Source organism: Myxocyprinus asiaticus, chromosome 38 (assembly GCF_019703515.2).
Source record: "Myxocyprinus asiaticus isolate MX2 ecotype Aquarium Trade chromosome 38, UBuf_Myxa_2, whole genome shotgun sequence".
Taxonomy (NCBI): domain Eukaryota; kingdom Metazoa; phylum Chordata; class Actinopteri; order Cypriniformes; family Catostomidae; genus Myxocyprinus; species Myxocyprinus asiaticus.
Window position 1 is genome coordinate 23,939,286 of NC_059381.1, and position 27,270 is coordinate 23,966,555.

General features: G+C 37.4%; 1 protein-coding gene and 1 long non-coding RNA gene across 2 annotated transcripts; one reads left to right on the top strand and one right to left on the bottom strand.

Annotated features, from left to right (window-relative positions):
- Nucleotides 1-28: 28 nt before the first annotated feature.
- LOC127428435 (forkhead box protein I1-ema-like) lies at nt 29-2,388 on the top strand. Its single transcript, XM_051676802.1, has 2 exons — nt 29-1,074; nt 1,182-2,388. The coding sequence occupies exons 1-2, from the start codon at nt 414-416 to the stop codon at nt 1,730-1,732; spliced, it is 1,212 nt and encodes a 403-aa protein (XP_051532762.1). The 5' UTR covers nt 29-413; the 3' UTR covers nt 1,733-2,388.
- Nucleotides 2,389-4,904: 2,516 nt separating this feature from the next.
- On the bottom strand, nt 4,905-26,615 carry LOC127428444 (uncharacterized). Its single transcript, XR_007895109.1, has 3 exons — nt 26,102-26,615; nt 9,108-9,182; nt 4,905-5,115 (listed from the first exon to the last, which is right to left on the bottom strand). It is a non-coding gene; the product is annotated as an uncharacterized LOC127428444 (long non-coding RNA).
- Nucleotides 26,616-27,270: the final 655 nt, after the last annotated feature.

Consider the following 27,270-nt stretch of genomic DNA (forward strand, 5'->3'; position numbering starts at 1 on the left):
GCTGACGAGCGTTCCGTTAATATCAGTACCATCTGGTGAAGATTGCTAACTGCCAGCACTGGCAAGGTATATTTCACCCCTACATGTTCCAAGTGATCGTAAAATATAAACGAAGCCAACAGTGTGACGATTTATCTTTAATTTAACATGTTTAGCCTGTAATACCACAGAAACCACGTTGGTATCAACAAAAAATAAGGAAGCCTACTCCAGTTTGTCAGCACATTTGACATGTAACTTGTTCCACAGTCTCTGCAGTAGCTACTCATTCCAACTCTCACACACACACACACACACACACACACACACACAAACAAATGAGGGCTGAGGTGTGACCGTAACAACCAATCAGAGCCGAGGGGGTGTTTCAAAACTTGTATAAATTGTTCAGGTAAGACAGGTGTCATGTTGAGATGCACCAGACCAATTCATCTGTGCTAAACACAGACACAGCAGAACAGAAGAGAGCACTTTCTCCATATTCCAGGAACAACAGGACAAAGGGAAGAAAAAGAGAAAACATGACATCATTTGTACCACAATCCCTCTCACCCCAGTTCCACAGTATGGGGCAGGAATCCCAGGAGTTCAGTCTGTACAGTGACAACTTCTACAACACTCAACCTCTGCCTAGTCCACAGCAAACCCTGCCATCTTCTCATGACTTTGGAGACTATGCCAGCCCAGCTTCAAACCCTTACCTGTGGTTTAATGGCCCTGGGCTCAATTCAGCTCCCTGCCTCGGTGGAGGGCCTCAGCACTACGGTATGACGAAGCCTTACATGGCCTCAGGAGGAATTGGCGACTCTGAGGGTGGCTTCAGCTGGTTTTCTCTGCCTTCCCAAGAAGACCTAATGAAACTTGTCAGGCCTCCCTACTCATACTCAGCACTTATTGCGATGGCAATACACGGTGCCCCAAACCGGCGTCTTACACTCAGCCAGATCTACCAGTATGTGGCAGAAAACTTCCCCTTCTACAACAAGAGCAAGGCCAGCTGGCAAAACTCTATCCGGCACAATCTCTCACTTAACAACTGCTTCATGAAGATGCCCAGAGATGACAATGATCCAGGTAAGAACATGTTTAAACTTCTCTTTGTGTTACTGTCTAAGTTGTAGAACAGATTTATCCATTTGTTTATGTGGAATATAAAGAAACATGTTTCTTCCTTTGAATAGGAAAAGGTAACTATTGGACCCTCGACCCAAACTGTGAAAAGATGTTCGATAATGGCAACTTCCGTCGCAAGAGGAAGAGAAAGTCGGACTCTTTGGCTGAGGAGGAAGGGAAAGGCTATTCTGGATCAGACTCTGCTCTGTCAAGTCCTCAAGAGCCCAGTAACACCAGTGACACACCAGAGAGAGGAAACTCTCCAGTCTCCACAGACCCAACTCCTTGTCTCAATGGCTTCTTAACTCAAATGGGTGACATGGTGTCAGGCTCAAGCAACATTGGCAGGGCATCCGTTCTCCCGTCTCCTCTGGCTTTGCCTTTGGATGGAAGCCAAAGAGCTTCTCCGTCAGGGGTGTATGGCCCATACTCACCAAGTGCTACTGTGCCACAATGGGAGGCCCACATTCCTCCCCCTGTTCCACCCAACATCTCCTCCTCACCCACTCAGTACACAGACAGCTACAGTGACTCAATGCTCAACCAGTTCGGCAGCCAGCTTTATAGAGTCCTGGGCTCCACTGACTTGCTGTATTCACGGGAGGGAACAGAGGTGTAGCACAAGAAAGGACTGATGGACACAACGCATACAATTTGGGTGCAGGCACTTGCGAGAGCAGTTGACCTGCATTGTTAGCCAAACTCCCACAGCAGTATCCGAGTCAACAGGTCAAATTGGACATGAAGAGGATTCCCTCTATTTTACAGTTGTGTGAATGCTAACACACACTTTTCTCAGGCTTACTTGCTGACATCATCAAATTTGTGTAGCTGAAAGATAGTAGTAATCACCCAACCCAGTCATGTTTTTTTGCAATTAATTTCCATTTTGTTAAATTGAAGTCTGTTGTAATGTAATACAGAAAATGCACTGACTTTTTTGATATATATATTAATCTTTTTGTCCATTGTTTCATATTTTGTATTTGTGTTCTCTTTGTTATGTTGTGATTGTAATATATATTATATTTGCATAAATAAACCATCTTCACAATTATAATTTTCATTATTGTTAAAAATGATGTTTTTATGGTTAAGTAACAGGACGCTTGTGATTACATAATAAGTAAAGGATAATGTACAGTCAGCCAGTCATTGTTGCAAAATAAACCCTGCCAGCTCGAGCAGGAGGGGTTTATTAGGTGATAATAACTGGCTGACTGTAGATTCTCCCACTAATCCCACACCACTTCCTACTGAATAAATAAACAAAAAATGGACATGAAATATTGATTTGTGTTGAAATTACGTTATTATGTAAGAAGAAAGAATGAGGAGTCTCTAGAAATGGCGGAGTTCTGTTTGTGTTTATATTGCGAGAATGACCATCTGACTGCTCATTATCCAGATTATTACAAGAATGCTTGCCAAATAAATGAATAAATGGACTTAAAACAATGACCATGTTTACATGGACACCAGAAAGTGGGCTATTGCGATAAAGCAGGATATTGTGAGAAAGCAGCGTTCTTGTTTACATGCACTGTATAAGCGGCATACTCTTTACTCTTGTATAGATGCGGCTTGGTCAGTAAGTAGCTTTCTCCAGAGCAACATAATTACCTCGCGACGCTGGTGTGTTTGTTTACTTACCTTTCTTACGTGACTTGCAGCGGAATTGTGCTTCAATAGTGGGGTTTCCCTTTATGTAAAACTCCGGGATTGCCTTAATGTGAGGGGCCGTCGATATTTTTCAGTGGTTTTTATAAATGGGTATAGTTTATAGTGTATGTGTTTTTCCCAGTGTACTCCCTGAAATGTTTTGTTGACTTTTGTTGGCCTCCATCCTGTGATGTTTGTTATTCGGTCTGTTCCAGATATGCTGACAACACACGTGGTAAATGCAATAAACGGCTTTCCTTTATCGGTGTAAGGTCATAAATGGCGTAAGAATAAATCGGTCAACACGGGTAGATTTTTGCCCATTACGCTGATTTTGCGTGGCATGTAAACACCTTTATTGGTGTTCTCACTGGCTTATACAATGTGCGCACATGTTCGCGGATTAATGTCAAAAGCAGAGAATAATGCGATTGTTTCAAATCTCATGTAAACACTGTTTTTTTTTTTTGCTTTGTCTGATTTTTTAAATAAGCTGATTTTTGGGAGTAATCAGCGTATTGGTGTTCATGTAAACATGCTCATTGATTTACATTTATAAGCTTACTTGTAGAGATCACAGAGTGATACGAGACATAGGAAAGATCACTTGCAATTCTCGAATGACTGGTGAAATATCACTTTATCCCTGAATGTGAAACATTAAGTATTTCAGAGAGCCATGTAACAAAACTGTGTTTTGAAGACAAATTGTCTGCTTTGAAACAGGAAACATGAGGGAAAAAAACATCAGTCATTTGAATGAAGTTCACTAAGGCAACACGCACAGCAGGGATGCAAATATAGTACAACACTTTCACCCACATTTCAGTCTGATTTATCTTAAAGCTTATCAAAATGTGAGTGTCAACGTTTGTGGCTCAGTTAAGTCAACTGCTATCTGCTATAAGTCAATACAGTCAGTGATCCATTCCACACTTAAAGAGCGGTGGTGGTGGCGGTGGGGGGAAGGTGGGGGTTACTGCCTAAGAAACCGTTAAACAACACACCTTAAACACAAGAAAAATCCATCAGTACTAGAGAGAGAAAGAGAGAGAGCAAGATGTTATTGTCAATGCTTTGGACTGAGTTAAGTCCAATCTATCTAATCCACAGTAAACAGGAGGTGAGGGTGACAAGAAACAGCAAAAGGAGCATTAAGGACATCGGCTCATGCATGAAAAAAACAAGCAGTTCTAAGCTGAGAGCTTAGAGACTGCTCTTAAACTAAGAGACCAACATGTAATTGTCACCCGAGTTAAGTCAGAACTACCTGGTGTCTGTCATTACAGCCACAGACCCACAAAAAAAGAAAGGTGAAGGGGAATACAGCTAAAGGAACCGTTAAACAACAAACCCTAATCAGGAGAAAAAGACTGGTTTGACAGCCAGAGGGAGAAAAAAGATATATGAAACGAAACTTGTTCCTCAGGGTCTCGAGATCTTTTTCTTTGGTTGACAACAGCTACTCAGATGAAAGACAATATTCCCAACAAGATTATAGATTTTTGATGTATTCAGCCTAGTTGTAATATACACTGTAAAAATGTTTATATTGTTATGTCACTATCTTTGCTTCCATCTGTTTTCATCGAACTTATAATACGTTTTCACAGTTTCAACTTGATCTTTATCAGTAACTAAATTTTATGTTACTGAAAAAGTGCAATAAACTTGGCACCACTTTGATTTTACTTAAAAATACAAGTGAACAATTAAATATAATAGCTCACTTGAAATTTTCTACAGTGAATACTTTGATTCATAGTTTTTATTCTTTATATATATGGTTTATATGTACATCTAAATAGGGTTTGGATATTTTGCTAAAATGTTGTCCAAGGACAACTGCATAATGGGGATGAATTGATTTGAGTGGGACTAAAAGTTTATATGTTTATTTCTTTATATGTTACATGTTTACTCCCTCAGGGAGTGAATCTATTGGCATTCAAATTAAGAGATCATTAAACATCTAAATGATGATCATATACAACATACAACATACTGCTATGGTGCTTTTTTACTGGATGTCAAGACTTGGAAGAGGAGATAAAAAGAAAGAAAATTTGGATAGTAAATTAAAGACAGATTCAACAAGTCGATAATTTGGACCAGTTGTTTCTGTTCTGTGTATGCACTGGTCATGAAAGAAGTCAAATTTATGCTGTTGTCTGGAAGACATAGAAATGCTGAGGTCACTTCTTGTCGAATTACTCTGGGTGTGGGAATCATCTTTAAGCCCCTTCTCCTTGTGACCATACCAAGGAACGCCGGCCATGTTCACTGATTCACGGCTCTCATTTGGGTGAGGAATTTGTAGGCAACGGGGAAAATTAAGCACTGATGTAAAAAATAAATACAAATGAGATAGTTTCATCACATTAGAGAAATGTGAGTCAGCTGTTACTCAACACTGCTGCTTTCAGCATGCTTTCAACTTTTAGTTCCCTAAAACCCATTCCCAACTCACACTTCACATGCTGTAAAAATAACATTTTATCAGGTAACCTAAAATATGCTTAGTGTAGTAACATCTAAATTAACTGGCTTTATTAAAGTCTAAAATATTATTTTATTTGACTGAACCAATTTCATCTACTCCGACTACATGTGATTACATCAACAAAAGTCATTTTTAAGAGCCAGAACAGGAAGAAATATTCCATTAGTTTATAATTGCAGTTTCACTTTTTACAGCGCAGTACACTAACAATTTTTTTTCAACTTAAAAAAGTAAGCAGTCGTGCTGCCTTAAAATTTAAGTTGTATCAACTTAAGAGGTAAAGTTTAAAAAGAACAGAAAGCTGACTTAAAATAACCTGTTAAATTAGCTTAATGTGTTTTTTTTTGTTGTTTTTTTTGTTTTGTTTTTTGTGATTAACATTTTTATTGATTCACACATCAAACAAAGCAAAACATATATACACAGAATCAACATTTAACCCCCACTACACTGAAATTTGAGTGCCCAATACGTCACACAAAAAACATGGGTTGTGTCTCCATCTTCTGATTGGCATCACCAGCAGGTGGGTGTGTCTTTAAGATCAAGCCTATACAATCTAGAGGGGGTCCAATAGAATTTATGTAAAATCTTGAATTGCATAAGGTGCACCCTTGCATCTCCAGATGCAGACTTGACATTTTTTAGAATCCTAGCCCACACTCCCTCCTCCAATACCAAGATTAAATCTTTCTCCCATAATCTCTTGACAGAAGTTAAAGCTCCGTCCCCCAGACTCTGAATTAGCAGGGAGTAATACACTGATGCCTCATGACCTTTTCCAAAAGCAGTAATCACCACTCCCAGAGTATCTGCCACTTTAGGGGGTGTATGCTACTCCCAAAAATAGTACAGAGCATGTGGCGCAGCTGTAAATACCTAAAAAACTGAGATCTGGGAATCCCAAAATCTTGAACCAAATTTTCAAAGGATCTCAACACTCCACTCTCATATAGGTCACCGAGTGTATTAATCTCCCTCACAATCCACTCTGACCAGCAGAAAGGGGACTTATTAATACATAATTTGGGGTTCAGCCATATGCTCAAGGCAACATGTAAATACATTTCCAAATTAAACACTCTGGACACTTTTGTCCATACAGAGGGCAAATGCGAGATAACAGGGTGTAACTTAACTTCTCCGATTAGTTTGATAGAAAGGCTTTGCAATGGCGAAATAGGGGCAAGAACTTCCTGTTCACTACAAAACCAGGGAGAGGCTCTCTCAGCTGAAAGCGACCAATGAGCCAAATGTCTCAGACCGAATGCATAATAATAAAACAAAATCATGGGTAGGCCTAGCCCACCTTTGTCAATCGGCCTATGCAATTTACTGAAATCTAATCCGGGATGTTTACTATTCCAAATGAAGTACTTCGCTATGCTATCAAATTGCCTGAAGTAAGAGAGGGGGACATCTGTAGGGAGAGACTGTAGCAGGTAGTTGAATTTTGGAATACAATTCATTTTAATAACATTAACCTCCCAATCATCGATAAATATAATGAAGCCCACCTGCCCACATCGCTCAAAAACCTTTTTATTAAAGGGTCAAAATGAACTAAATCACACAAATTTGCTGGGAATAAAATGCCAAAATACTTAATGCCTTTTTTGGGCCACTGGAAGGCACCTGGCTGAAAAGCCATTATCGGGCAGTATGCTATCAGAGCTTCGGATTTAGACCAGTTAACTCTGTATCCCGAGAATTTAGAAAAGGAATTAATAATTCTGTCGAGGCAAGGCATATATCTAGTAGGGTCGGAGACGAATAATAAAATATCATCTGCATAAAGCAAAAGCTTATGCTTCACACCTCCTGCCACCACCCCTGGAAAATAATCCTCCTTTCTTATCATGGCTGCTAATCGTTCCAGGGCAAGACAAAACAATAATAGGGAAAGAGGGCAACCCTGCCGGGTGCCCCTATCCAGAGTAAAATAATCTGAAATTAATCCATTTGTTTGTACCGCTGCTACAGAGTGTCTATAACTTAACTTAATCCAACCAATAAATGTACTCCCGAACCCATACATTTCCAAAATCATTCTACCATATCAAACGCCTTTTTGGCGTCAAGTGAGATGGCAGCGACCGGAGACTGATCATTTGCCACTGACCACATGATATTGATGAAGCTCCTAATGTTATCAGAAGAGCTATGGCCCGAATAAACCCCACCTGATCTATATGTACAAGAGATGTCATAACTTTACTTAATTGTTTAGCCAAAATTTTTGACAATATTTTAACGTCTAGCTGGATCAGGGAAATTGGACAGTAACTCTTACACTCTCGCTTGGACCTTTGTCCCTTTTAAGAATCAGACTGATCCGGGCTTGCGTCATGGTTGGAGAAAGATTTCCCTTCTTTAATGATTCCATATAAGCTTCTAGCAAAAGTGGAGCCAGTTCTGTAGCATAAGATCTATAAAAAAAACTCAGCGGCAAAGCCATCTGTCCCCGGAGACTTGCCTGTAGGCAAGGCCTTAATTACCTCGCTAAGCTCCTCCAAGGTTATCTCAGAATCAAGATAATTTTTTTGCTCAGTCGTCAGTTTAGGAATTTCTAATGGTTCCACAAAGTTTCTAATATCCTCATCAGCAGATGAAGACGTGGAACTATAGAGATCAAGACAGAATTCTTTAAAAGCATTATTAATATCAATGGCCGAGGTAAATATTTCACCACCAGCAGATTTCACTGAGGGAATGGTAGAAAAAGACTCTCTGTTTTATATATCTAGCCAGAAGTTTTCCTGCCTTGTCCCCCAACTCAAAGTATGATTGTCTTGCCCTGAACAGCCAAAACTCCACCTTCCGTGACAAAATAGTATTATATCTGTATTTCAATCAGGTCAATTCTCTGAGGCCATCAGATGACATTTGGTGCTTCAGCTCTGCCTCAGCACTTTTAATAATCCCTTCCAACTCCACGAGTTCTCGTACTATGGATTTTTTGGTGAATGAGGCATACTGTATGATTCGGCCCCTAAGAACCACCTTAAGTGCCTCCCAAGCCCTGAAATGAACACTAAGAAAATAAAGAATAAATAAAAATAAAATAAATAGCTAAATAAACTTCAGTACTGTTTAGTATCAGTCAAATGCTGACCATTAAAATAAAGAATAAATAAAAATAAAATAAATAGCTAAATAAACATCAGTACTACTGTTTAATATCAGTCAAATTCTGACTATATTAATACTGCCAGTCAATTAGTGTCAGGTTGTAAAACAAGAAGTTTTTACACCTGCCGAGACAAGAGAAAAACAGCGGCAGAGGTGTTAAACCGTATTCTGCTATACAAGTTCAGGGGAAACTTTCAACAGTGGAAAACCTTTTAAATATTACATTTTATAAATGCAGTGACTGGAATTGTCCGGTTGAAGGGGGTACTAAACTGTGAATCCTGAACAAAACAGTTTGGTGAATACATGTTTACACATTAGCTTCCACTCAGCTGACAAGCAATGAAAGTAGCTACGTGGTTAGCTAGTTAGCTATAAGCTCGTTGTCACGGAGAGTAAAAGATGGACCAGTATTGCGTCTCACCAAATAGGTAACAGCGTAGCGTGAAATCAACACTCAACAGACACAATCCACCACCGCACTGAGCTGCAAAAAGATGCTCTGATGTTTACCTTTCAATCTGCTATATTACTTACTGCACTGACAAACTATAGCTGGCTAACAGCAAACAGACATGAGTGACATGATTGTCAGGGACAGGTTAACGTTATATTAGTTATATTGAAAAGGGAAAATTATGGGGTCATTGTTTATTAACTTTCCAGTATGTATTTTACAAACTAGTTAGCAACTTACCGTGAAGACACCGGTTAACTCCGCACCGCTTAAGTCCGCTCTGTCTGCAGAGCCACCGTCAGTTCAGAGTCAGCTCTGTAAACAATGGAGTCAGGAATCGATATATCGGTCAGGCACTAATAAAAATGACTTTCCATGTTTTCATCATCACATTTTCTTTAAGCAGGAAATTGTAAAATGTATACTTTTCCCTTGTACACTGAAAAAACTAAACAAAAAAGTGCTGCATATGGTAACATCTAAATTAACTGGTTTTATTTAAGTCAAAAATAAAATGTAACATTACTGAATCAACCTGAATACATTAGGTTACACCAGCAGTTATATCAGGTAGAAATAGCTCCTTAAAGTATCAATTGCAGGATACTACTTTGTACAGTGTAATACTTGTGTGTGTTAGATGTAAACATGTCTTATGTCATTATATTTAGTATATAAGATCTGCATTTTCAGCATTTTGCTGTCCGGCAGGTGGGGTGGGGGATCCTCGTTCAGCATTTTTCCGCTTAAATACTGGACAATATTGCATACTGTACGCAATGTCGTCATTTCAGCCAAAATAAGGGACGCCCTGGATAATACGGCACAGTACAGATTCATGCAAAGAGCTCATTTTTTAAATAAAAACATTTTGAAGCATTAAAGTGTCCAAACAGTATGTATATCCTGCAAGACAGTAATGTCTGTAATCTAAGTCTGTAACTTACAAAGTCTGTAATGTTATTTATTTTTTTATTTTTTTATAAAAAACCTTCCTTAGGCGCCTTCCTTAGAACTGTTACAAAAGGAAGACCCTGGGCCACCAGCCCTTTTGAAGGCCTCTTCTTGTTGCAATTGTAAGATATAATGTCTAAATAACAAGAAATTACATTGCAAATAAAGTAATGCGAAATAAAATTGCAGTTGTAAGATATAGAGCAAAAAAGAGGCTTGTGATAGTCAGAGGTCCTGGGGCAATGGCCCCATTTGCCCGAGCCATAAATCTAGCTCTGATTTACACTTAAATTACATTTTAATTTGTTTTTGTGCTACTATATAGTAATAGTGATAATTAAGTAATAATGTAATAATGAACCATAATGATGCTGCCTACTTGTGAAAATGCCCAATTTTAACACAGTGTAAAAGTCAAGATTTATGGCCCAGCAGCAACGCATGACAACGGCAGGACATAATCAGACCAGGTTCAGGACCAGACCATATATACGACTATCATCTCTGCCTGTAACATGTCGAGTGCCCTCCCTCTAGCTTTCTATTCCTGCCTAAGGTGTTTATTGTCAAAACACACGATACAATGTCTCAACACAACAAATTGACTCTAAATTTAGATGTGTCACTTTGATCTAATCGATTAAATCTAACAACACAGAGAGTGTGCCGTGTGTTTATAGCCAGGTGCCTGCCCAGCTGCTGTCTCCTGTGACTACCTCAAACTGATCTGGATCAGATTGCCTTTGGCTCATTGTATATGATATTGTAAAATTGCTGCAAAGTGTTTCTGGTTTTATAGTTCATAAAGTTCTGGTTTAAAAATGTTCACAAATTATTTTCTCATTTGGAGTAACCCTGCATTTGCTGGAAACTGGTGGTTTTTAGAAATGAGGAAATCTATAATGCTTTATCAGGGGAGTTGTGATCGTGTTTTTATTATTTCTTTCTTTCGACAGTGAGCTTTCGAAAATCTTTTCTTTTTTTTTTGAGAGATATATAGATGGAATTGGTTAGAAGTTTTAGTTCGAAATTGGTACTAATGATTGCAATTCATAATAAATATCTCTCTGTTAGTGAAATTAGCCTGTAATAACAGGTGTGCTGCCAATTGGCCTGGCTAATTTAAACCCATCTGAAGCAGGCCTAACATTGAGATCTCAGTCTTGGTGTCTGGGAATGACAACACAGAACTCGTGATCACCAGGTCATCACAGATTCTTGTGATAAACCTGGCATGTGCCGCTCATATTTACACACACAAACATATCTCTACACTTTGAAAAACCTCGCCCTACCTCAATACACTTGTTCCTTCATCTCCATTTACAAAAACAAAAGCTTCAATGCTGTCTGGCCTTGTCAAGGTGGCTACTCTTTTGAAATGTGCGAATTCCAATGTGATGTCTCTTGTCCAATGACACTGTATGTGTGCCTACTGTTTAATGACACATGCCACATCAATGGGTCAATGTTGTTTGTAAACACAAGGGCTGATGGGGAGATAGATTGAGTAAACTTGATTAAAGACGCCCTGCGGCCCTCTCAAGCGCAGGTGTGGAAAAAAACCTGTTGCATCCAATTGAGCAGATGTTTCTACACAGAATATGTTCATGGTCAAGCTTATACTGTGCAACGTAAGCAAAGAAAGAGCGTAATTAAATGATGGGAAGTAAACAGTTTGATGGTGTGCATTCTAGAAGGTTAAAAGAGTACCTACATACTGGATGATAAAAGTCTAGATTCTTTCCTTGAAATTGTATGAATACCCATCTTAACATGATCTGTTGATTTTGCTGAAAAGAGTTCTCATAGAAATTACAAATCTTTCACAATGTCACACAAGAAACAATATAGTCATTTAAAAACTAATTGCGTTATGTTTTGAATTAATTACAGATTAGCATAGATATTACACTGTAAAAGTGGTAAACTGCAATAGTTACCTTAAGGAGCAATTTCTACCTGACCTAACCCTTAAAATATTGTTTTGTTGGTGTAACCTAATGTGGTCAGGTTGATTTAGAAATATTAAATAAAGTATTATCAATTATCAATTATCAAACCAGTTAATTTAGATGTTACCACTTGAAGCACATTTTTTAGGTTAACATTTTTTAAGTGTATCTTTTTTTAAATACTAGTTATAGTTTCTAGTTCTGCCCTAGATTAAAACATTTAAAATATATAATTTGTGCTAAACATATAATAATAAACAATTTATGCTGAGTGAAAAAAATGATGTACACTGTAAAAATGTTTGATAAGTTACTTTATAAATGCTTCATGTGATGACATCTAAATTAAATGGTTTTATTCAAGTAACAAATGTTATTTAATATGACTTTATAAGCTTACACACCAACTAAAGTAATTTTTAAGGGTTTGATCTAGTTTCATTTGTGTTATTTTGACATGTTATATTTTGTTGGGTTTACTAGATTTAGTTAGGTTCCCTAAAAAGTATTTAAGTTTAAATTACATGGTAATTTTGATTTAAAAACTAATTTCAAACATTTGGAACCACTGTCCGTAGTTGAACAAAGTTCATCCAAAGAGTTATGTTTTTGAGTGCACTGAAAATCGTTAACCTAAAAATGTGCCTCATGTGGTAACATAACATTACATAAATTAACTGATTTGATTCAAGTCAAAAATAATATTAAATATCAACCTGACTACATTAGGTTACACCAGCAATATTAATTTTAAGTGTTAGATCAGGATATATAGCTCCTAAAGGTAACAACTACAGCTTAAATTATTTTACAGTGTCTAAGCTATTATTAACTGGTTTGTAGTGTAATGGGTGAATATTTGTGTGTGAATGTGGGGTTAAAGCAACCCGATCTCATGAAACATCGTACATAATTTACGAGTTGGCTATTTCATATGGTCTCGCACGATGTTGTTCGCATAAACTCGTACGACTTCATCACGTGTAAATTCCCGGACGTCTATTGTGGAAGCGCGAGTTCCGCATACAAGGTGTTAAGGACATACTTATTAATATTATGCCCTAACCCAAACCCCTTATCTATCAATCAGTAGAGTGTGTAAACATGATAGGAAGCTGTTGTGTGTGACAGAAGCAAGTAATTGTCGCGTATTAGATGGAAACGATTGTAGGAATTCAAACGAGTGCAGTCGCACAATATCATACGAATTAGCCAAATTTAGAAAAGTTGTATGAATCCTGACGATTTCACCGTGAGAGTGTTCTGGGTTAAAGCGTACATTTTCAAATGTAAGAGCTTTAAAAGAGCTTTAAAGCTTTCTTTTGCTCATTCAGTAGCTGAGAAGAGTCAAAGATGGGTTTCTATTACATACATATACTAATGATTAAATGTTTTGGTTGCTTGTCGTTCCTTATTCTGAACCAGAATTTGTGTCTGTGTGTGTGTGTGTGTGGGTTATAGTCAGTTACAGTCTGAGCAAAACTGTTACATTCACCATGTGACTGTTTTCCCATGTCATAGCATCCCAATGCATCCATTGCCTAATGACACAGGTGTGTTTGATTTACCATATACTGCAGTGCTCACAGATATAAAGCCAAACTAACTTGGCAAGTATATTTAATATACAGCAATTCCAGTGACAATTTGCATGTGAATTTGGAGGGAAAATCAGTGCTGGAGAGAAATGGGGAATGCTGAACTTAATTGCCTGTCTGACTTCATTAACCCCTGCCAAAAACAGAAAGAAAAAACACTTTCTTGGAATTAGCCATACTTAATGGAAATTCTTTTAAAAGCAAAAATTCATTTTTACCAAAAGGTCACACTGATGAAGTATATGTGATTAATTAAACTGTAAACCCATGACAAAATTTCACTCAAAAGTGTCAAGCTAAAAATGTATAGGCTTACTTGACTGAAAGTAACAAAGATTGCACTTTTAATTGTACTGAAAAATTAAAAATGAAACAGGTTTATTAACCTTTGAAATTGAAATTTATTAGCCTTTATGCAAGGTCCTTTTAAACTTTTTAAAGCAACAGTTTATCACAATTTTCTCAATATCCGGACTATGTAAGGCTCTAGGACACACCAATTGTTAAATTAAAACCTTTGTCCTGAAACCTGTTCAAATTCAGCATTATATATATATATATATATTATACTTTTTTTAATAGCTTTTATAGTTGATTTTCTAGTTATTTGATACTTGCTGATCACAGATCATGTCGGCATTTCTTCAGTGATGTCTCTTCAGAAGAACAAATCACAATAATTGTGGCGGATTCAGCAATGAAATGAACTTCATCGGCTTTCATAAAGAAAAATAAAATGATTTAAATAAAAGTAAAATGATTTTACAGGCTTTTTACATAATATTTAGGTCATGATGACCAGTAAAATGTAAAGTGAAAACAAAAATTGTGGTGGAGTAAATATAGCAGAATAAAGTACATTCTACATTGAATAAGTTAAAGCATGAACTTGAAAATATAAATTCTACATTTGGACTCAATTCAAACATGTTAAAATTAACGCACTAGCTTATAAGTAAATATTATTTATGATTGTTTATCTTCACAGTGCATCATCATGTACCAATCCTTAGGTAGACAATTTTGTCATATTTATTTGCTAATTTGAGTAAATTTAAAAGGTAAGTGAAATTGAATAATTAATGAGCTTGCATGGTTTCCCTGTTTGCAAGTTGATTAACACCGTTTGTATTGCTGATTTAGTTGTTACAGTAGGTTTGGTAACTTCTTATTTTGTGAAGTCTGAAGTTCATTTTCTACTCAAAATTACCCATTCATGATAATAATTTTTTTTAAAACACACTTGATTGTTGATTGATACTGTCATGGTGTTTTTTTGCACCAAGTGTTGAGGTCTGCATGCACAGCCCTGGATCTTGTTCTTTTTGCATTAAAGCAAAGTGATGTTGTGTAACAGATTGCATAGCATGCATTACGCTTCCCTGTGGAAGGCTTATGTGCGTCATGTGGTACATGACTAAGTATGTTAAAAAAGGCACTGAAATGCTAGTACACTTTTAAAATCAAGGCTTAATTCAGTGCTATATTGCTTAAATAAATGTACAAACAAAGAGTCAGAGAAGTTTACTTGAAACACAGTATTGTCAAGTGAACTTTACTTGAGAATTTCTAATTAAAGCCACCAAGAACTGTGTGTAGCCTTTGCTTGAAAATATGGTCTGTTACATTTACTAGCAATTTCAGTGTGGAAATTGTTTCCTATGATTTTTTTAAGTAAACCCCACTCCAGTTTTTATTCAGTTTATACCTCAGAGGTCTATATAAAATTATAAGGACTAAAAAGTATGATTTTCTGCTTATCCAATTACTTAACTAGGATTTACTGTATGAGATTAAAAATAACTGAGCTTCTTTAGCACAGTTTGGACTTTGCTGAAGGCAAAGTATGTCATGAGACTAAAAAAACATTTAGCAGCATAGGGACACATTTCTCCTGAAATGAAGAACAAGCTATCATTAAATATGAAATAAAAATACTTAAATAAAAAAATAAAAAAACATCTAAAACTTTTGTGAATTACAAGAAAATTCAAGGAGTAGCCATTCTGAAAGCAAATTATCACGTAAGGCACTGAATTAAACATCAGTTCTTAGATGACAATAGATATGAACACGACTCTGACTGTGCATGTCCTGCCCCAGCATGCCTACTTTCGCTGATGGCTTGTCGGACCCCTATAACCCAGCTCTCTGCCCCTATAGAACAGCACCAGTCCCACGGGTTTCCCTTAGGATGCCTGAGAAAGGCCGCACACAAACAACAGCAACTCTAACAGCTTCAGACACATGTGGCGACAGTCGCCGTGAAACCTAGCTTGCCATCGATTCCATCGTCTGGCCAGAGGATTAGTTTTACACTGATTTGTCTTACTGACAATAAATGTCTGCGTCCAAACACCATAATCCAAAAAAACCACAAAAGCAAAATGATGCCAGTTTACGTTGCTGAAGCAAGAGTTATAAGGTATTAGGCCTTTAGTTTCTTATCATCAAAAGCTTTTGTTTTCCTTCAGGCTTATAATTCATATATCCTAACTGTCTATGAAATGTGACAATGGAACATTATGTGGCAGAGTAATCTTGCAGAAGATTTATGTGATCAAAATTATCTTTATGCTTCAAAATTCAGTGATATTTGACTAAGCTCTAAGTAGAGTTTACAGGAAGAGTTCTTATTTGTGCATTTCATGGAAATATACTGTATATGAGACATTTAGTATTCCAAATATTAGTCAAAATGATTTCTTACTGGGGTCTTTACAAGTCTGTGCAAGTGGACATGCAAACATCGATCTCTGTGTTTGAGGGTAACCTGAGATACAGCTACATATTTTCATATGACGTTGAAAAGGATTTTGTTTAAAAGTCACATAAAGTAGACATGAAAAGTATCATGATCTCTAGTTCCAAGAAAATTATTTGAACAGGATCTTACATATTTACATCCGTTAATACGGTTTATCCCTCCTGGATTTCACCAGTAGACCTAAAGGTGGACTGTGGTCTTCTGTTAAAGCCTGTGGCTACAAACACATGCCAAGTGTGTGATAAATCAGAAGTCACAGCCACAAGCATCACCTTCTCCACATGTCTACTATATGGCTTTCATGAAGCTTTGAAACTGCTTTTTTAACCATCAACATTTAAAAGAGGGGAGCAGCACTTTGCATGTCTGTGTAAAGCAGTGTTATTATTGTTAACGTTAAATACATGAAAACATTTTCACTGACTGAAATAAAAATATAATAATTGGATAAACTGAAACAAAATTAAAATACATTTTTATGACTTCAAAACAAACTCAAATAAAATAACAATGACCACAAATTCATTTAAGTTTTAGTTTTTGATGCACTGTATTATGAATAATTTTTGAAATGTTTACAACTAGCCTTTATTTAAGGAATGTTATGGGTTCAATTCAAGTTAAGCTCAATCAACATCATTTGTGGCATAATGTTGATTACCACAAAAATGTATTATTATTAAAATTATTATAATTCCTGAAAAAAGGCACTTACAATGGAAGTCAATAGGGCCGTCTATAAACATTAAAATACACAATATTTATAGCCACAAGACATTAACATTGTGTTAATATGATTTGTGTGTGATAAAATCGTTTACTAACCTTTTCTGTGTGAAGTTATATCCAATATTATGCTTTTGTTGTCACAACGACATAATGCCGGTAAACCCTGTAATTGGACTTTACACAGATTTGGCAATATATCACATTAAAATCAAGTTATATGTGTAATGTTTATTTATAATTGTCTTTATAATTGTTGTATTTTAGCATTTATCGATTGGCCCCATTCACTTCCATTGTGAGTGCCTAACTGTATACTGCAAATTTTTGCTTTTTTTTAAATAAACAAGGGGTGAGTTGAAATGATTTTCTGTGGTAATCAACATTATGCCACAAATGCTGTCAATTGAGTTTAAATTGTATTCAACTCTGAACATTTATTTAATTGAATGGGGCCAGTTGATAAATGCTAAAATACACACTGTTTTAAAAGTATAGCCACAATTCCTAAACAATATGCATGTTAACATGATTTTAGTGTAATAAAATTGCTTACTAACCTTTTCTGTGTAAAGTTATAGCCAATTATAGCCATGACGATGTAATGTCAACAAACCCTAAAAGCCTAAAATAAAAGTAAAAATGATAATTTAAACAACTTTACAGCTCAAATAATACATGAGTTTTAACAGTATTTTGTTTAATAAAATTATTAAATTCACATTTCTGCCTTTAAACCCTCCAAAAATTGCCCTCATTACCTTCCATTGTAAGTGCCTCACTGTAACTTCGATTTGGGGATGAGTCAAATTCTTTTTTTTTTTTTTTTTTTGGTAATCAACATTATGCCACAAATGCTGTTGTTTGAGCTTAACTTGAACCTGGAATATTCTGGATGGCTTTATGAAATATAAAGTGTGTGTATATATATATATATATATATTTCATAAATCCATCTAGTGTTGCCATCTGTTTTAAGTTTGAATATTTTGGGACTGCCAAAGTTAATGTCCCAAAATATTCAAACTTAAAACAAATAATACACTTAAAAATTAAAACTAACTGTCATACAACAAATCCGAAACTAAATTGGAAGAAATTCTGAAAATAAAAAAAAATAAAAATACTGCCATGTAGTATTTCCATAAAGTCCACATTTCCAGTAATTTATTAGGAAGTTAAGAATGAGAGTGACAATTAGCAGCAGAAGAAAAACCTGTAAGGTTGTGTTAAATCTGGCGTTATATGTTTTTTTAACTGCACTTGGAACATCCAGTATAGAACATTCAGTATGGAACATTCAGCTCTCATCCGTGCCAAATGAATATTTGTCAAATGGTTTATCAGTCAAATAGATGCTTGTCACCAGCGGTTTATTATTTATCTTTGGTGACTTTCTCTTGTTAGACCCGTTAGATTTCACCACTGATCTCCAAAGGGGCGTGGATGGTGCACTCAAGTGGAAACTGGATGGCAAGTTTGACAGGAGTTTATGAACTGTAAAGCTGTCAGAGGTGGAAAACATGCCCCCACAAGCCCCCGTTGAGAGGGAAAACAGGTCGCCCCAAGGCTGTCCTGATGGCACACTGACACCCCAATAACCCGATACATGCACACGCACTTAAACAAACAACAGCTTTGGAGTACAAACAACATCACTGTTATGCAGATAGTGGTCAAGCGGCAGTTATTTATAAAGATCTTAATGGTTTTGTGATCTTAAGACTGACCTGACATCTTGATGTCAAAAGCCATGTCTAATCAATAAGCCCCAAAGCTCCAAAGTACTCAGGCATTATAATTTACTGCCCTCTGATCTTTCCATTCTATGTCCATTTCTCTTCTGTCTTTATGTAAATATTTTGGCCTTCAGCACTTCTACAATGAGCAATTTAAGTAATCTTGAATTAACTCTCAGGCTTGAAAGACAACTTCGCAATAGATTTGTGTAGGAAAATTGTACCATTTAGATTTCCCTACAGTGCTCCCTCCTTTTTGTGGTGCTGACAGGGGGTATTACTCCTGCTTGTCACTCCTTACTGGAAGGAGTCAGTGGGTGCAGGCGGTCGGAGGGTCTATCTGCCTCACGCCCCAGGCTCAGAATTATTGCTCAACAGAATACGGAGAAATCAGTAAATCTCTTGCTACACCTGCTTTATCACCAGCACCTGTCTGGGACAAAAACGGGCCCACACTTTAGAGAGAGTGACGAAAGGCAGAGATGGGCAACACAAGAGTACAGGTATGCCTCTAGCTTTACAGTAATCCTCCGTTTATGTAGCCAGCAGTGAAATCCGACGTGCAGTGTTGAATTAGATTTAGGACGTGAACCGGTTGTAGCTGGTGGGGTGAATTGGGTAAGAGGTGAGCAGAGGCGAGGGGGTGTCACGGTGGCGCGTGCTGATGCTCAAGAGGGGAAGGCAGGCAGCAGGTGCAATGTTGACACCCTAAACATGTGCAAGGACAGTGCCAAACCCTGGTAAAGACATTTCAAGCTACAATACTGAGAAAAGTAAATGGGCCGGGACTGGCATTCTCCTGCATTTCCACCTTAAACAGCCAACTGGTACGTTAAACATGTCAACAGAGAAATGATGTAACAGAAAAAAGAAAATGTGTTGAGATATGGGGGGAGATAAAGATGAACATAAAATGATAGACAAGGGTGTGGAAGAAAACCAACCGCACAGTGCTTTGTGCTCCAAGTTTCCATCTTCACAATTATTGCTGTCTCTCACAAGAATTTAATCATCAAAAGTGCTCTTTCCTTCTGTGCAATGTAAAAGCTTAAAGGCATAGTTGAAAATTCTGTCATGATTTATTCACCCTCATGTTGTTCCAAACCTGTATGACTTTCTTTCTTCCGTGTAACACAAAAGGAGATGTTAGGCAGAACATTAGTCTCAATCACCATTCAATTTCATTTCATACAATGAAAGTGAATGGTGACCATTGTTGGGTAAGTTACTTAAAAATAGCAATCCACAACAATCATTATTTATCTAAAATTGTAATCAGATAACTTTATTTATTACTTCATTGAAAAGTAATCACATTACTAATTACTTATTTTAAGTTACTTTCTAACTTAAAAGAAATTCAAATTAATGTGTATATTTCTTTCTTGTTCATTGTTACACACGAGTCATACACTCAGCACCTCACATTTCTCCTTCACAATGACTCGTTACGTAGCCATAATTTATGTATTCTACATAAATAATATGTTAGAAATAAGCATAACCCTGCAATGTTCTTAAAAGTAATTAAACTAATTGAAAGTCAGTAATTGTAATCTGATTACAAGAATATAAAATGTAATGCATTACATTACTTTTTTTACTTAAAAAATAAAGTAATTCGATTAGAGTAACTAATTACTTTGTAATTTGGATAACACCCAACACTGATGGTGACTACGGCTAAAGAAAATGTGAGTGATGGTTACCCGTGCAAAACTTGCCACCACAATGCTAAGGTGTTGAGGGTGGTTGAAAAGCTCTTGCTAAACGGTTGCTAAGGTGTTCTGAGTGTTGTTAGCAAGTTGTTATGCGGTTGATAGGGCACTGCTGGATGGCTGCTTTACTGTTTTACTGAGTTGCAAACCGCTGCAAACGATTCAGTGTGTGAGTCAGCTGTCCAAATGATTCAAATTGAACTGTGAATCAAACGGGAATGATCCAATTTGCCAAACCGATTAAAAAAGTGACTTAAAAGAGCGACTCATTCATCAATCAGACATTTTCATAATAGAGAATATATTGGATAAATAGAACATGTGATTGCTGGCTTGTGAGCAATATTTACATAGAATATTTTTATTGCTGTTTCTGCAATTGCAATTGCTTTTTTCTCTTTTGTTCTTCTTTTTGTTGCCATATTTATGAGTCATGGTTATGTTAGCTGACAAAAAAGATTGCTAAGTCAGGATTTGAACCCGGGTCGCTCCACACTCTAGACCAAAAATTTACCATTAGACTAGACCATCGAGCACTTTATTAGGAACACCTATTCACATATTCATGTAATCTGCCAATCATGTGGCAGCAGTGCAATGCATAAAATCATGCAGAAACGGGTCAGGAGCTTCAGTTAATGTTCACATCAACCATCAGAATGTGAAAAAAATTTGATCTCTGTAATTTAGACCGTGGCATGATTGTTGGTGCCAGACGGGCTGGTTTGAGTATTTCAGTAACTGCTGATCTCCTGGGATTTTCACACACAACAGTCTCTAGAGTTTACTCAGAATGATGGAAACGCCTTGTTGATGAGAGAGGTCAAACAACACGTCGAACCTTGAGGCGGATGGGCTACAACAGCAGAAACCCATGTCAGGCACTTTATTAAGGCCATAGTGTTCCTATTTTGGGGGGCCAAGGCCCCACCTAGCCCCCCAGTAGCACCAGCCCTGTTTACTGGCTCATGTCAGAGCCAACCCCCTGGTCTCTGTAATATTCTGGTTCCCAGATATGGTTCAAGTCCTTCTCTCAATAGAAGTCTATTGGAGTTTTTACTTGATTTGTCATCTGCCCAGGCAAAAATCAATCCGAACGCTTAGAAAAGTAATAGCGCTCCTCAAGACTGATTTTGGTCCTGCGAGGCCCCAGGACACCAGCCTTACTGTTGTAGCAAATGCAAAATTTAATATCAAAATTACAAGAGATGATCTTGCAAATGAGAAATTAGGTCACAATTGTGACAGTTGACATTGGGAGAATAAACACTTCATCTTTAGTGGGTTGTTTCTGGGTTTCTCTCAGCTTGAAACCCCTGGTAGTTAGAGGCCCTGGGGCACTGGCCCCATTGGCCCAGTCCATAATCCGTCTTTGGGCATCATGTCCGTAACAGAAACAATGCTGAACAAGTTGCGTGCTCAAGTTTAATAGTTAAGATTAGGTGTTCTGAGCTATAATAGTAATTATTCTTGTCTTAGCAAGCATGACTGAGTGGTGGTACAATACAGGCAAAACAATATCAAACCTCTATAACTACAAGATTTGATTATTTGAAGGAAAAAAATCCTTTCTTTTACTTTTGGTTTGTTTATTCTCCAGTGCCCACATTAAACACTGACCACACTTTGAAGTGTGTACACTATAACATGGCTGAACTCTAGGCATGTTTGGTAAACTCACTGTGGCACAGGTTGTGTCACCACCCCCTGGACACCGGTGACTCATGCCAGACCCTGTCCTCTGAATCTCTAAGACATGCCTGCTGTTGAGAGTAAACACACTCATGACGCACGCCCACAGCAAGGACATATGCATGTCCTTGTCACTAACTTGTCTTTCCTTTTTGTCACGATAATACAGTTTTTGTGCCACCCAGCTAATCCACTGAAACTTTAAAATCATGTACTACTCACCATCGTGTTTTTGCAAACCTGTATGATTTTCTTTCTTCTGTAACATTCTGTTGGGTAGAATGTTAGCCTCGGTCAGCATTTACTTTCATTGCATGGAAAAAAAAGATGCACTGAAAGTGACTGAGGTTAACATTCTGCCTAACATCTCCTTTTGCATTTCAAGGAAGAAAGAAAGTAATTGTGTTGCGGAACAACAAAAGGGTGAGTAAATAATGACAGAATTTTCATTTTTGGGTGCACTATCCCTTAATGAAAAATATATGCAGTTCCCTTGGCAAAGGCCTGTGTTCAGTTAAACTAATGTATGATAATGAGCTCATCAATAAGTAAAAAAAAAAAAAAATATCAACATAAAAAATGTCCACAATTCTGAACAGTATTCCTTTGACTGCAAAACAGAAATGTCACTATTGCTCCCCATTGTTGTTTGGCCTACTAGTTCTGTCGCCACATACTGTAAGTTCCTCCAAGAACCTCCGCAGAAATGGTAAAATAAGTAGAATTATCCTCCTGGTCCCTCAAAAACATGCAATCTGTGTAATCCAAAACGATGACAAAATGTAAACCAAAAGAAGACATTGTCAATGCCTCCTATTCTTGGTGGCCTTAAGTGCGTCTATCACAAAAACAGTGCCAGTAGTCTTAATCTCCAGGTACATCATTCTGTTCGAAGGTTTTGAGCAACTGAGGGACTGAAACCCCGTCTCTTGTGCTTTTATGCATGATTTGGGAATAATATGTGCCAAAAAAAAACAAAAAAAAACGTCATGGGAGAAAGAGCATTTCAGCATTAAATATTTTAGATGTCAACACAGACTGAACAAGCACTACGAATCTGGGCCTAGTGAAACGTAAGACACTCAAGATAGGTTCAACACCTAACATACGCTGTGTTGCCTCACCAAACAAAGAGGTGCTTGATTATTACACATTATTTACACTATGGTAATATTTCCTACAGGCATGTTATTATTAATATGTTATTATTAATATATAATTAATATATGAGTAAAAAAAAAAAAAAAGAGTACAGAATGATGGGACATCTATAATGTAATAAAGAATGAACTTGAGGGAGTAGATTGTCAAATCTATGACCATGTTCACACATCAGCAGGATATGGTTGTCAGTCCTGTTTTAGAGTGCTAAATACGGTAATGTTCACACTTCGTTCAGTTATAAAGAAGACTAACATCCACATTACATAACTGAACTGTGTACAATGGGCACTCACAACAGCATTTTCGGTAGAACTGTGCTGTGTGAACAGAACCTGTGGTTACTAGGTCACACAACCAGTTTCTGGAAGGACAATACTGCCACCATGTGAACATATACGCAGAGCTGCACCAAAGAAACAAGAACTGTAGGAAATTTAACATTATGTATAAGAAGATTTTCCATATTTAAATAACTAAGTAACTTTTAAAAAAATAAATATGCCTATTTTGTAATTAAGGAAGTATTTCTATAAAACTGTGTACAAGACTTTCAGAAATACGCTCTAGTCAAGCTTAGACACTACAAATGTATTAATTATAACTTGATTATTTACGCCAGTGCTTCTCAAACTTTTTAGGTCAAGTACCACCTTCGATCAAATCAGAACAAGTACCAATAGTCACCACCAGTGTTCACTCAAATATCATTTCAGCATTCGGCAAATATACATTTTTAGGGGGGGGGGATTTTCTCCCCTTTTCTCCCCAATTTGGAATGCCCAGTGGCTGCAGTAAGCTACCTGAGGTTCATTTGATTCTGAGTCATGCCCTTACCAGTCATTAACTTTAAAATTTGTCAAACTAAGTATTTTCCTTCCCTCTTGTCATAAGTGACATAGCAGCAATGTTCGTCACATAGCGCTGCCTTGCGCACAGCTGTCAGACATGTACTCCATTTCTCTGTCCCTCATCCGAGCAATCTTCCATTGAAATCAAAAACAAAACACAGCCAAATACAAACCAGTGTCTTTGAGTCAACAGCACTTTTTAAGATTGTAGACTTTAAAGGTGCTATATGTCATATTTTTACTGTACTAAATCATAAATTGACCATAATATGTCATTAGAGAATTAGGAAGCATGCTAAATTGAAATACTGGCTTCTCCGATAACAATGCTACAGTCAGTATATTCTACTTTGAAGTTTCCATTCCGGGCCGGAATTTCTGTTTATGTTTTGGCTTATGTTGTGATCCCGCCCACTGCCCACTCACCAATAGTATTTCGACACTGCCGGGTTGCCAGATTTAAACAAGTTTGCGGGCAAACAACACTGCGTGCTGCAGCCATGGAAACCAGCAAACGAACTGGATCAGAGATAACAGATTCCACCCGACACTCGCCATCCATCTAAAAACCACCATGACCAGAGGCGTAGTAAAACAAGGCTAAATATTGGAGATGCCTTTGGAAGATGGAGACAGCTTAAAGCCCAGAAATCCTTTAAAACGGATGCTGAGTTGGATAATTTGCATGTCAACATTCTGGCAACCCGCATGAGCTTCAAGTCTGGGGAGGGGCAGACAACTCTCCAATATTTTGAATTTGGACTTCAGTACCCATTTCAAACGTTTGTTGTCAATCTTACATAAAACATCTTAAAGGAAGTCTGAGAATGTGTAAAATAAACGGAATGATATCTTTCCTCATTCGCATCAGTATTTGCTGTTCAGTTTTCTGCATGGGAATAATATTGTGTTGCGCGCACAGAGACATCAGCGCAGCCGTGCGCAACGAGAACATTACCTATTCACATCCTGCACTGCCGATGTAAAAAAAAAGAAAAAGGTGGGCTATCTTAAAAATATATTACAATTGTAATCATACATTACAAATAAAACATGGAAAACATTTTAATAAAATTTATATTTGTTTTTTGTTTTTTTATGTAAATATCCTGGGTCATGCTGCGTACCACCTGAGGACACTCCATATACCACAGTTTGAGAACAACTGATTTACACAATGCCAAGAAAATTAACAGGATGCAAATTAAGAGCTAAAATCAGTCATTGCTGAGTGAGAAATTTATTTATCTTACATGAGTTTGTTAACTTTAAAGGTGCGCTCAGTAATTTCTTCCTCATTTAAAAAAGTTTTACTTCGTAAGAAATTAATTGATATTTTGAAACATTTGTATAAAGTCGTAAGCACTTGCACAACATGAAGACTCCAGTGATATCAGTGACCTTATCCATAGTTTTCCTGAGTAACCACTGGGCGGTGCCATGATGATTCTAACTGCCTGTTTTCTGTTTCCGGTCTCCAGACGCAATGTAAAACTAACCAAAACGACCAGATGGAGAACAACAACATTTAAATGTTATTTGGAGTAAAAATTGATTTCACTATCAACTTGTGCAGTTGTTGGCTGTCATAACAACTCAAAGTAGTTATTGATATCAACGTCACTAACCTCGAACCATTGCTTCATGTCATCTACATACTCAGGTGAGGCACTGTGTAAAAAAAAAAAAAAAAAAAAAAAAAAAAAAAACCCCGGTCATCTGGACTCTGTAAAGTATCGGCACTATAGAGCCACGTTTTTTGGTCTAGAGGCAGGCAAAGTATGAAACAGAGCGCAGGTGTCTCAACATGCGTTTTTGAAAATGGGAAGTTCTTTTTAACTTGACCTTTCAGCAGTGCCGGTCCTGCGCGAGATGCTGAAGAAACAAGGAGACGCGGTGCAAATGTCAAAGACATTCGTCCAGCAAGTGTTTAAACAATGGGAAAACAGAACAGACGTGCGCAACATTTGGTGTGAACGGCCCATAACTCGTCCGTTCGCGCGTGTCTGTGAGTGAGAGCGCGTGCGCCAAACAAGATCGGTAAGCCTGTTTATTTTTTCATTAATTACAAACCTGAACTTGATCCGAAACCTCTCGGAATCTCGATCCCGTCGGGCCCGGGTCGGGTTGCTCCCCCGTAAAAAAGCAAAACGCGCCACAACTAATAGAGCAGAACGCAGGTGTCTCGAGACATGTTTTTATCAGTTGAAGAATTTTTTTTAACGTGACACAGCGTTTATAAATGCAGCGCTCCTGTGAGAAATGCTCATAACACAGTGAAACGTGACGCAGTTGTCAAAAGACGTCCATCTAGCTAATGTTTACAAGTAAAACGATTGGAAAAACAGCGCGAGCGGACGCAAAAACGTGTTCAGTTTGAACAGCCCCTTGTTCACATGACACAGCACTAGCTGAAGTTTCTCAAAGATACCTCTCAAAAAGACAGACTTTTGTTTCAGTTGACTGTAGGTAAATTTACACGTTATCCAGCGCTGTATTCGTAAATATCCCGATACTGTTTTACAGTGTGAGAGCGCTCCGAACGAATTGTACTGAATCACGAACCGATTCAGACCGTTTCGCAAGCCCGTTTGGCCAATTCACTGAAAAGAACCGACTCAGAAGAATTATTCATTCGCAAATTGGGCATCGCTAGTTCTTTTAAACAGCCAACAGAAATACGAGACAACATTTCATGATTGATGAAATATTCTGAGAGTAAATATTTATCAGGTCAGTCTCATGGTACACACAGTGCGTATTGTACAGCTGCAGGCGACACTGCACTCAGGGATTCAAGGAATAATGACTGGCTGTGAATTGTGAATTTCTACAATGCCATCGATAATTGAAAACTATTGCGTTTGAATTATGCTGCATAATAAAAAATAAAAAAATACTGAGTGCACCTTTAAAGGAATTTTTAACCATCTTTTAACATGGTGAAAGTATCATACAGAATTTTGTCATTTTAAAGGTGCTGTAAGCGATTTTAGCCTTTCACGAGACTGAGCCTTCGAATTATTAGACACGCCCTTCTTTTCAAAGCCCCGTCCTCCAAAGACAGCGCTGAGACGTCAAACACAACAGTGGCGAAACAGCGCCCTCAGCTGACAACAGTTTATTTGTGTAGTAGTCAACATTATGCCACAAACGCTGTCGATTTAGCTTAACTTGTATTGAATCTGGAACCTTTCTTTAAGCTCTCTCTCTCTCTCTGTTGGTTTATCTGACTATCTGTG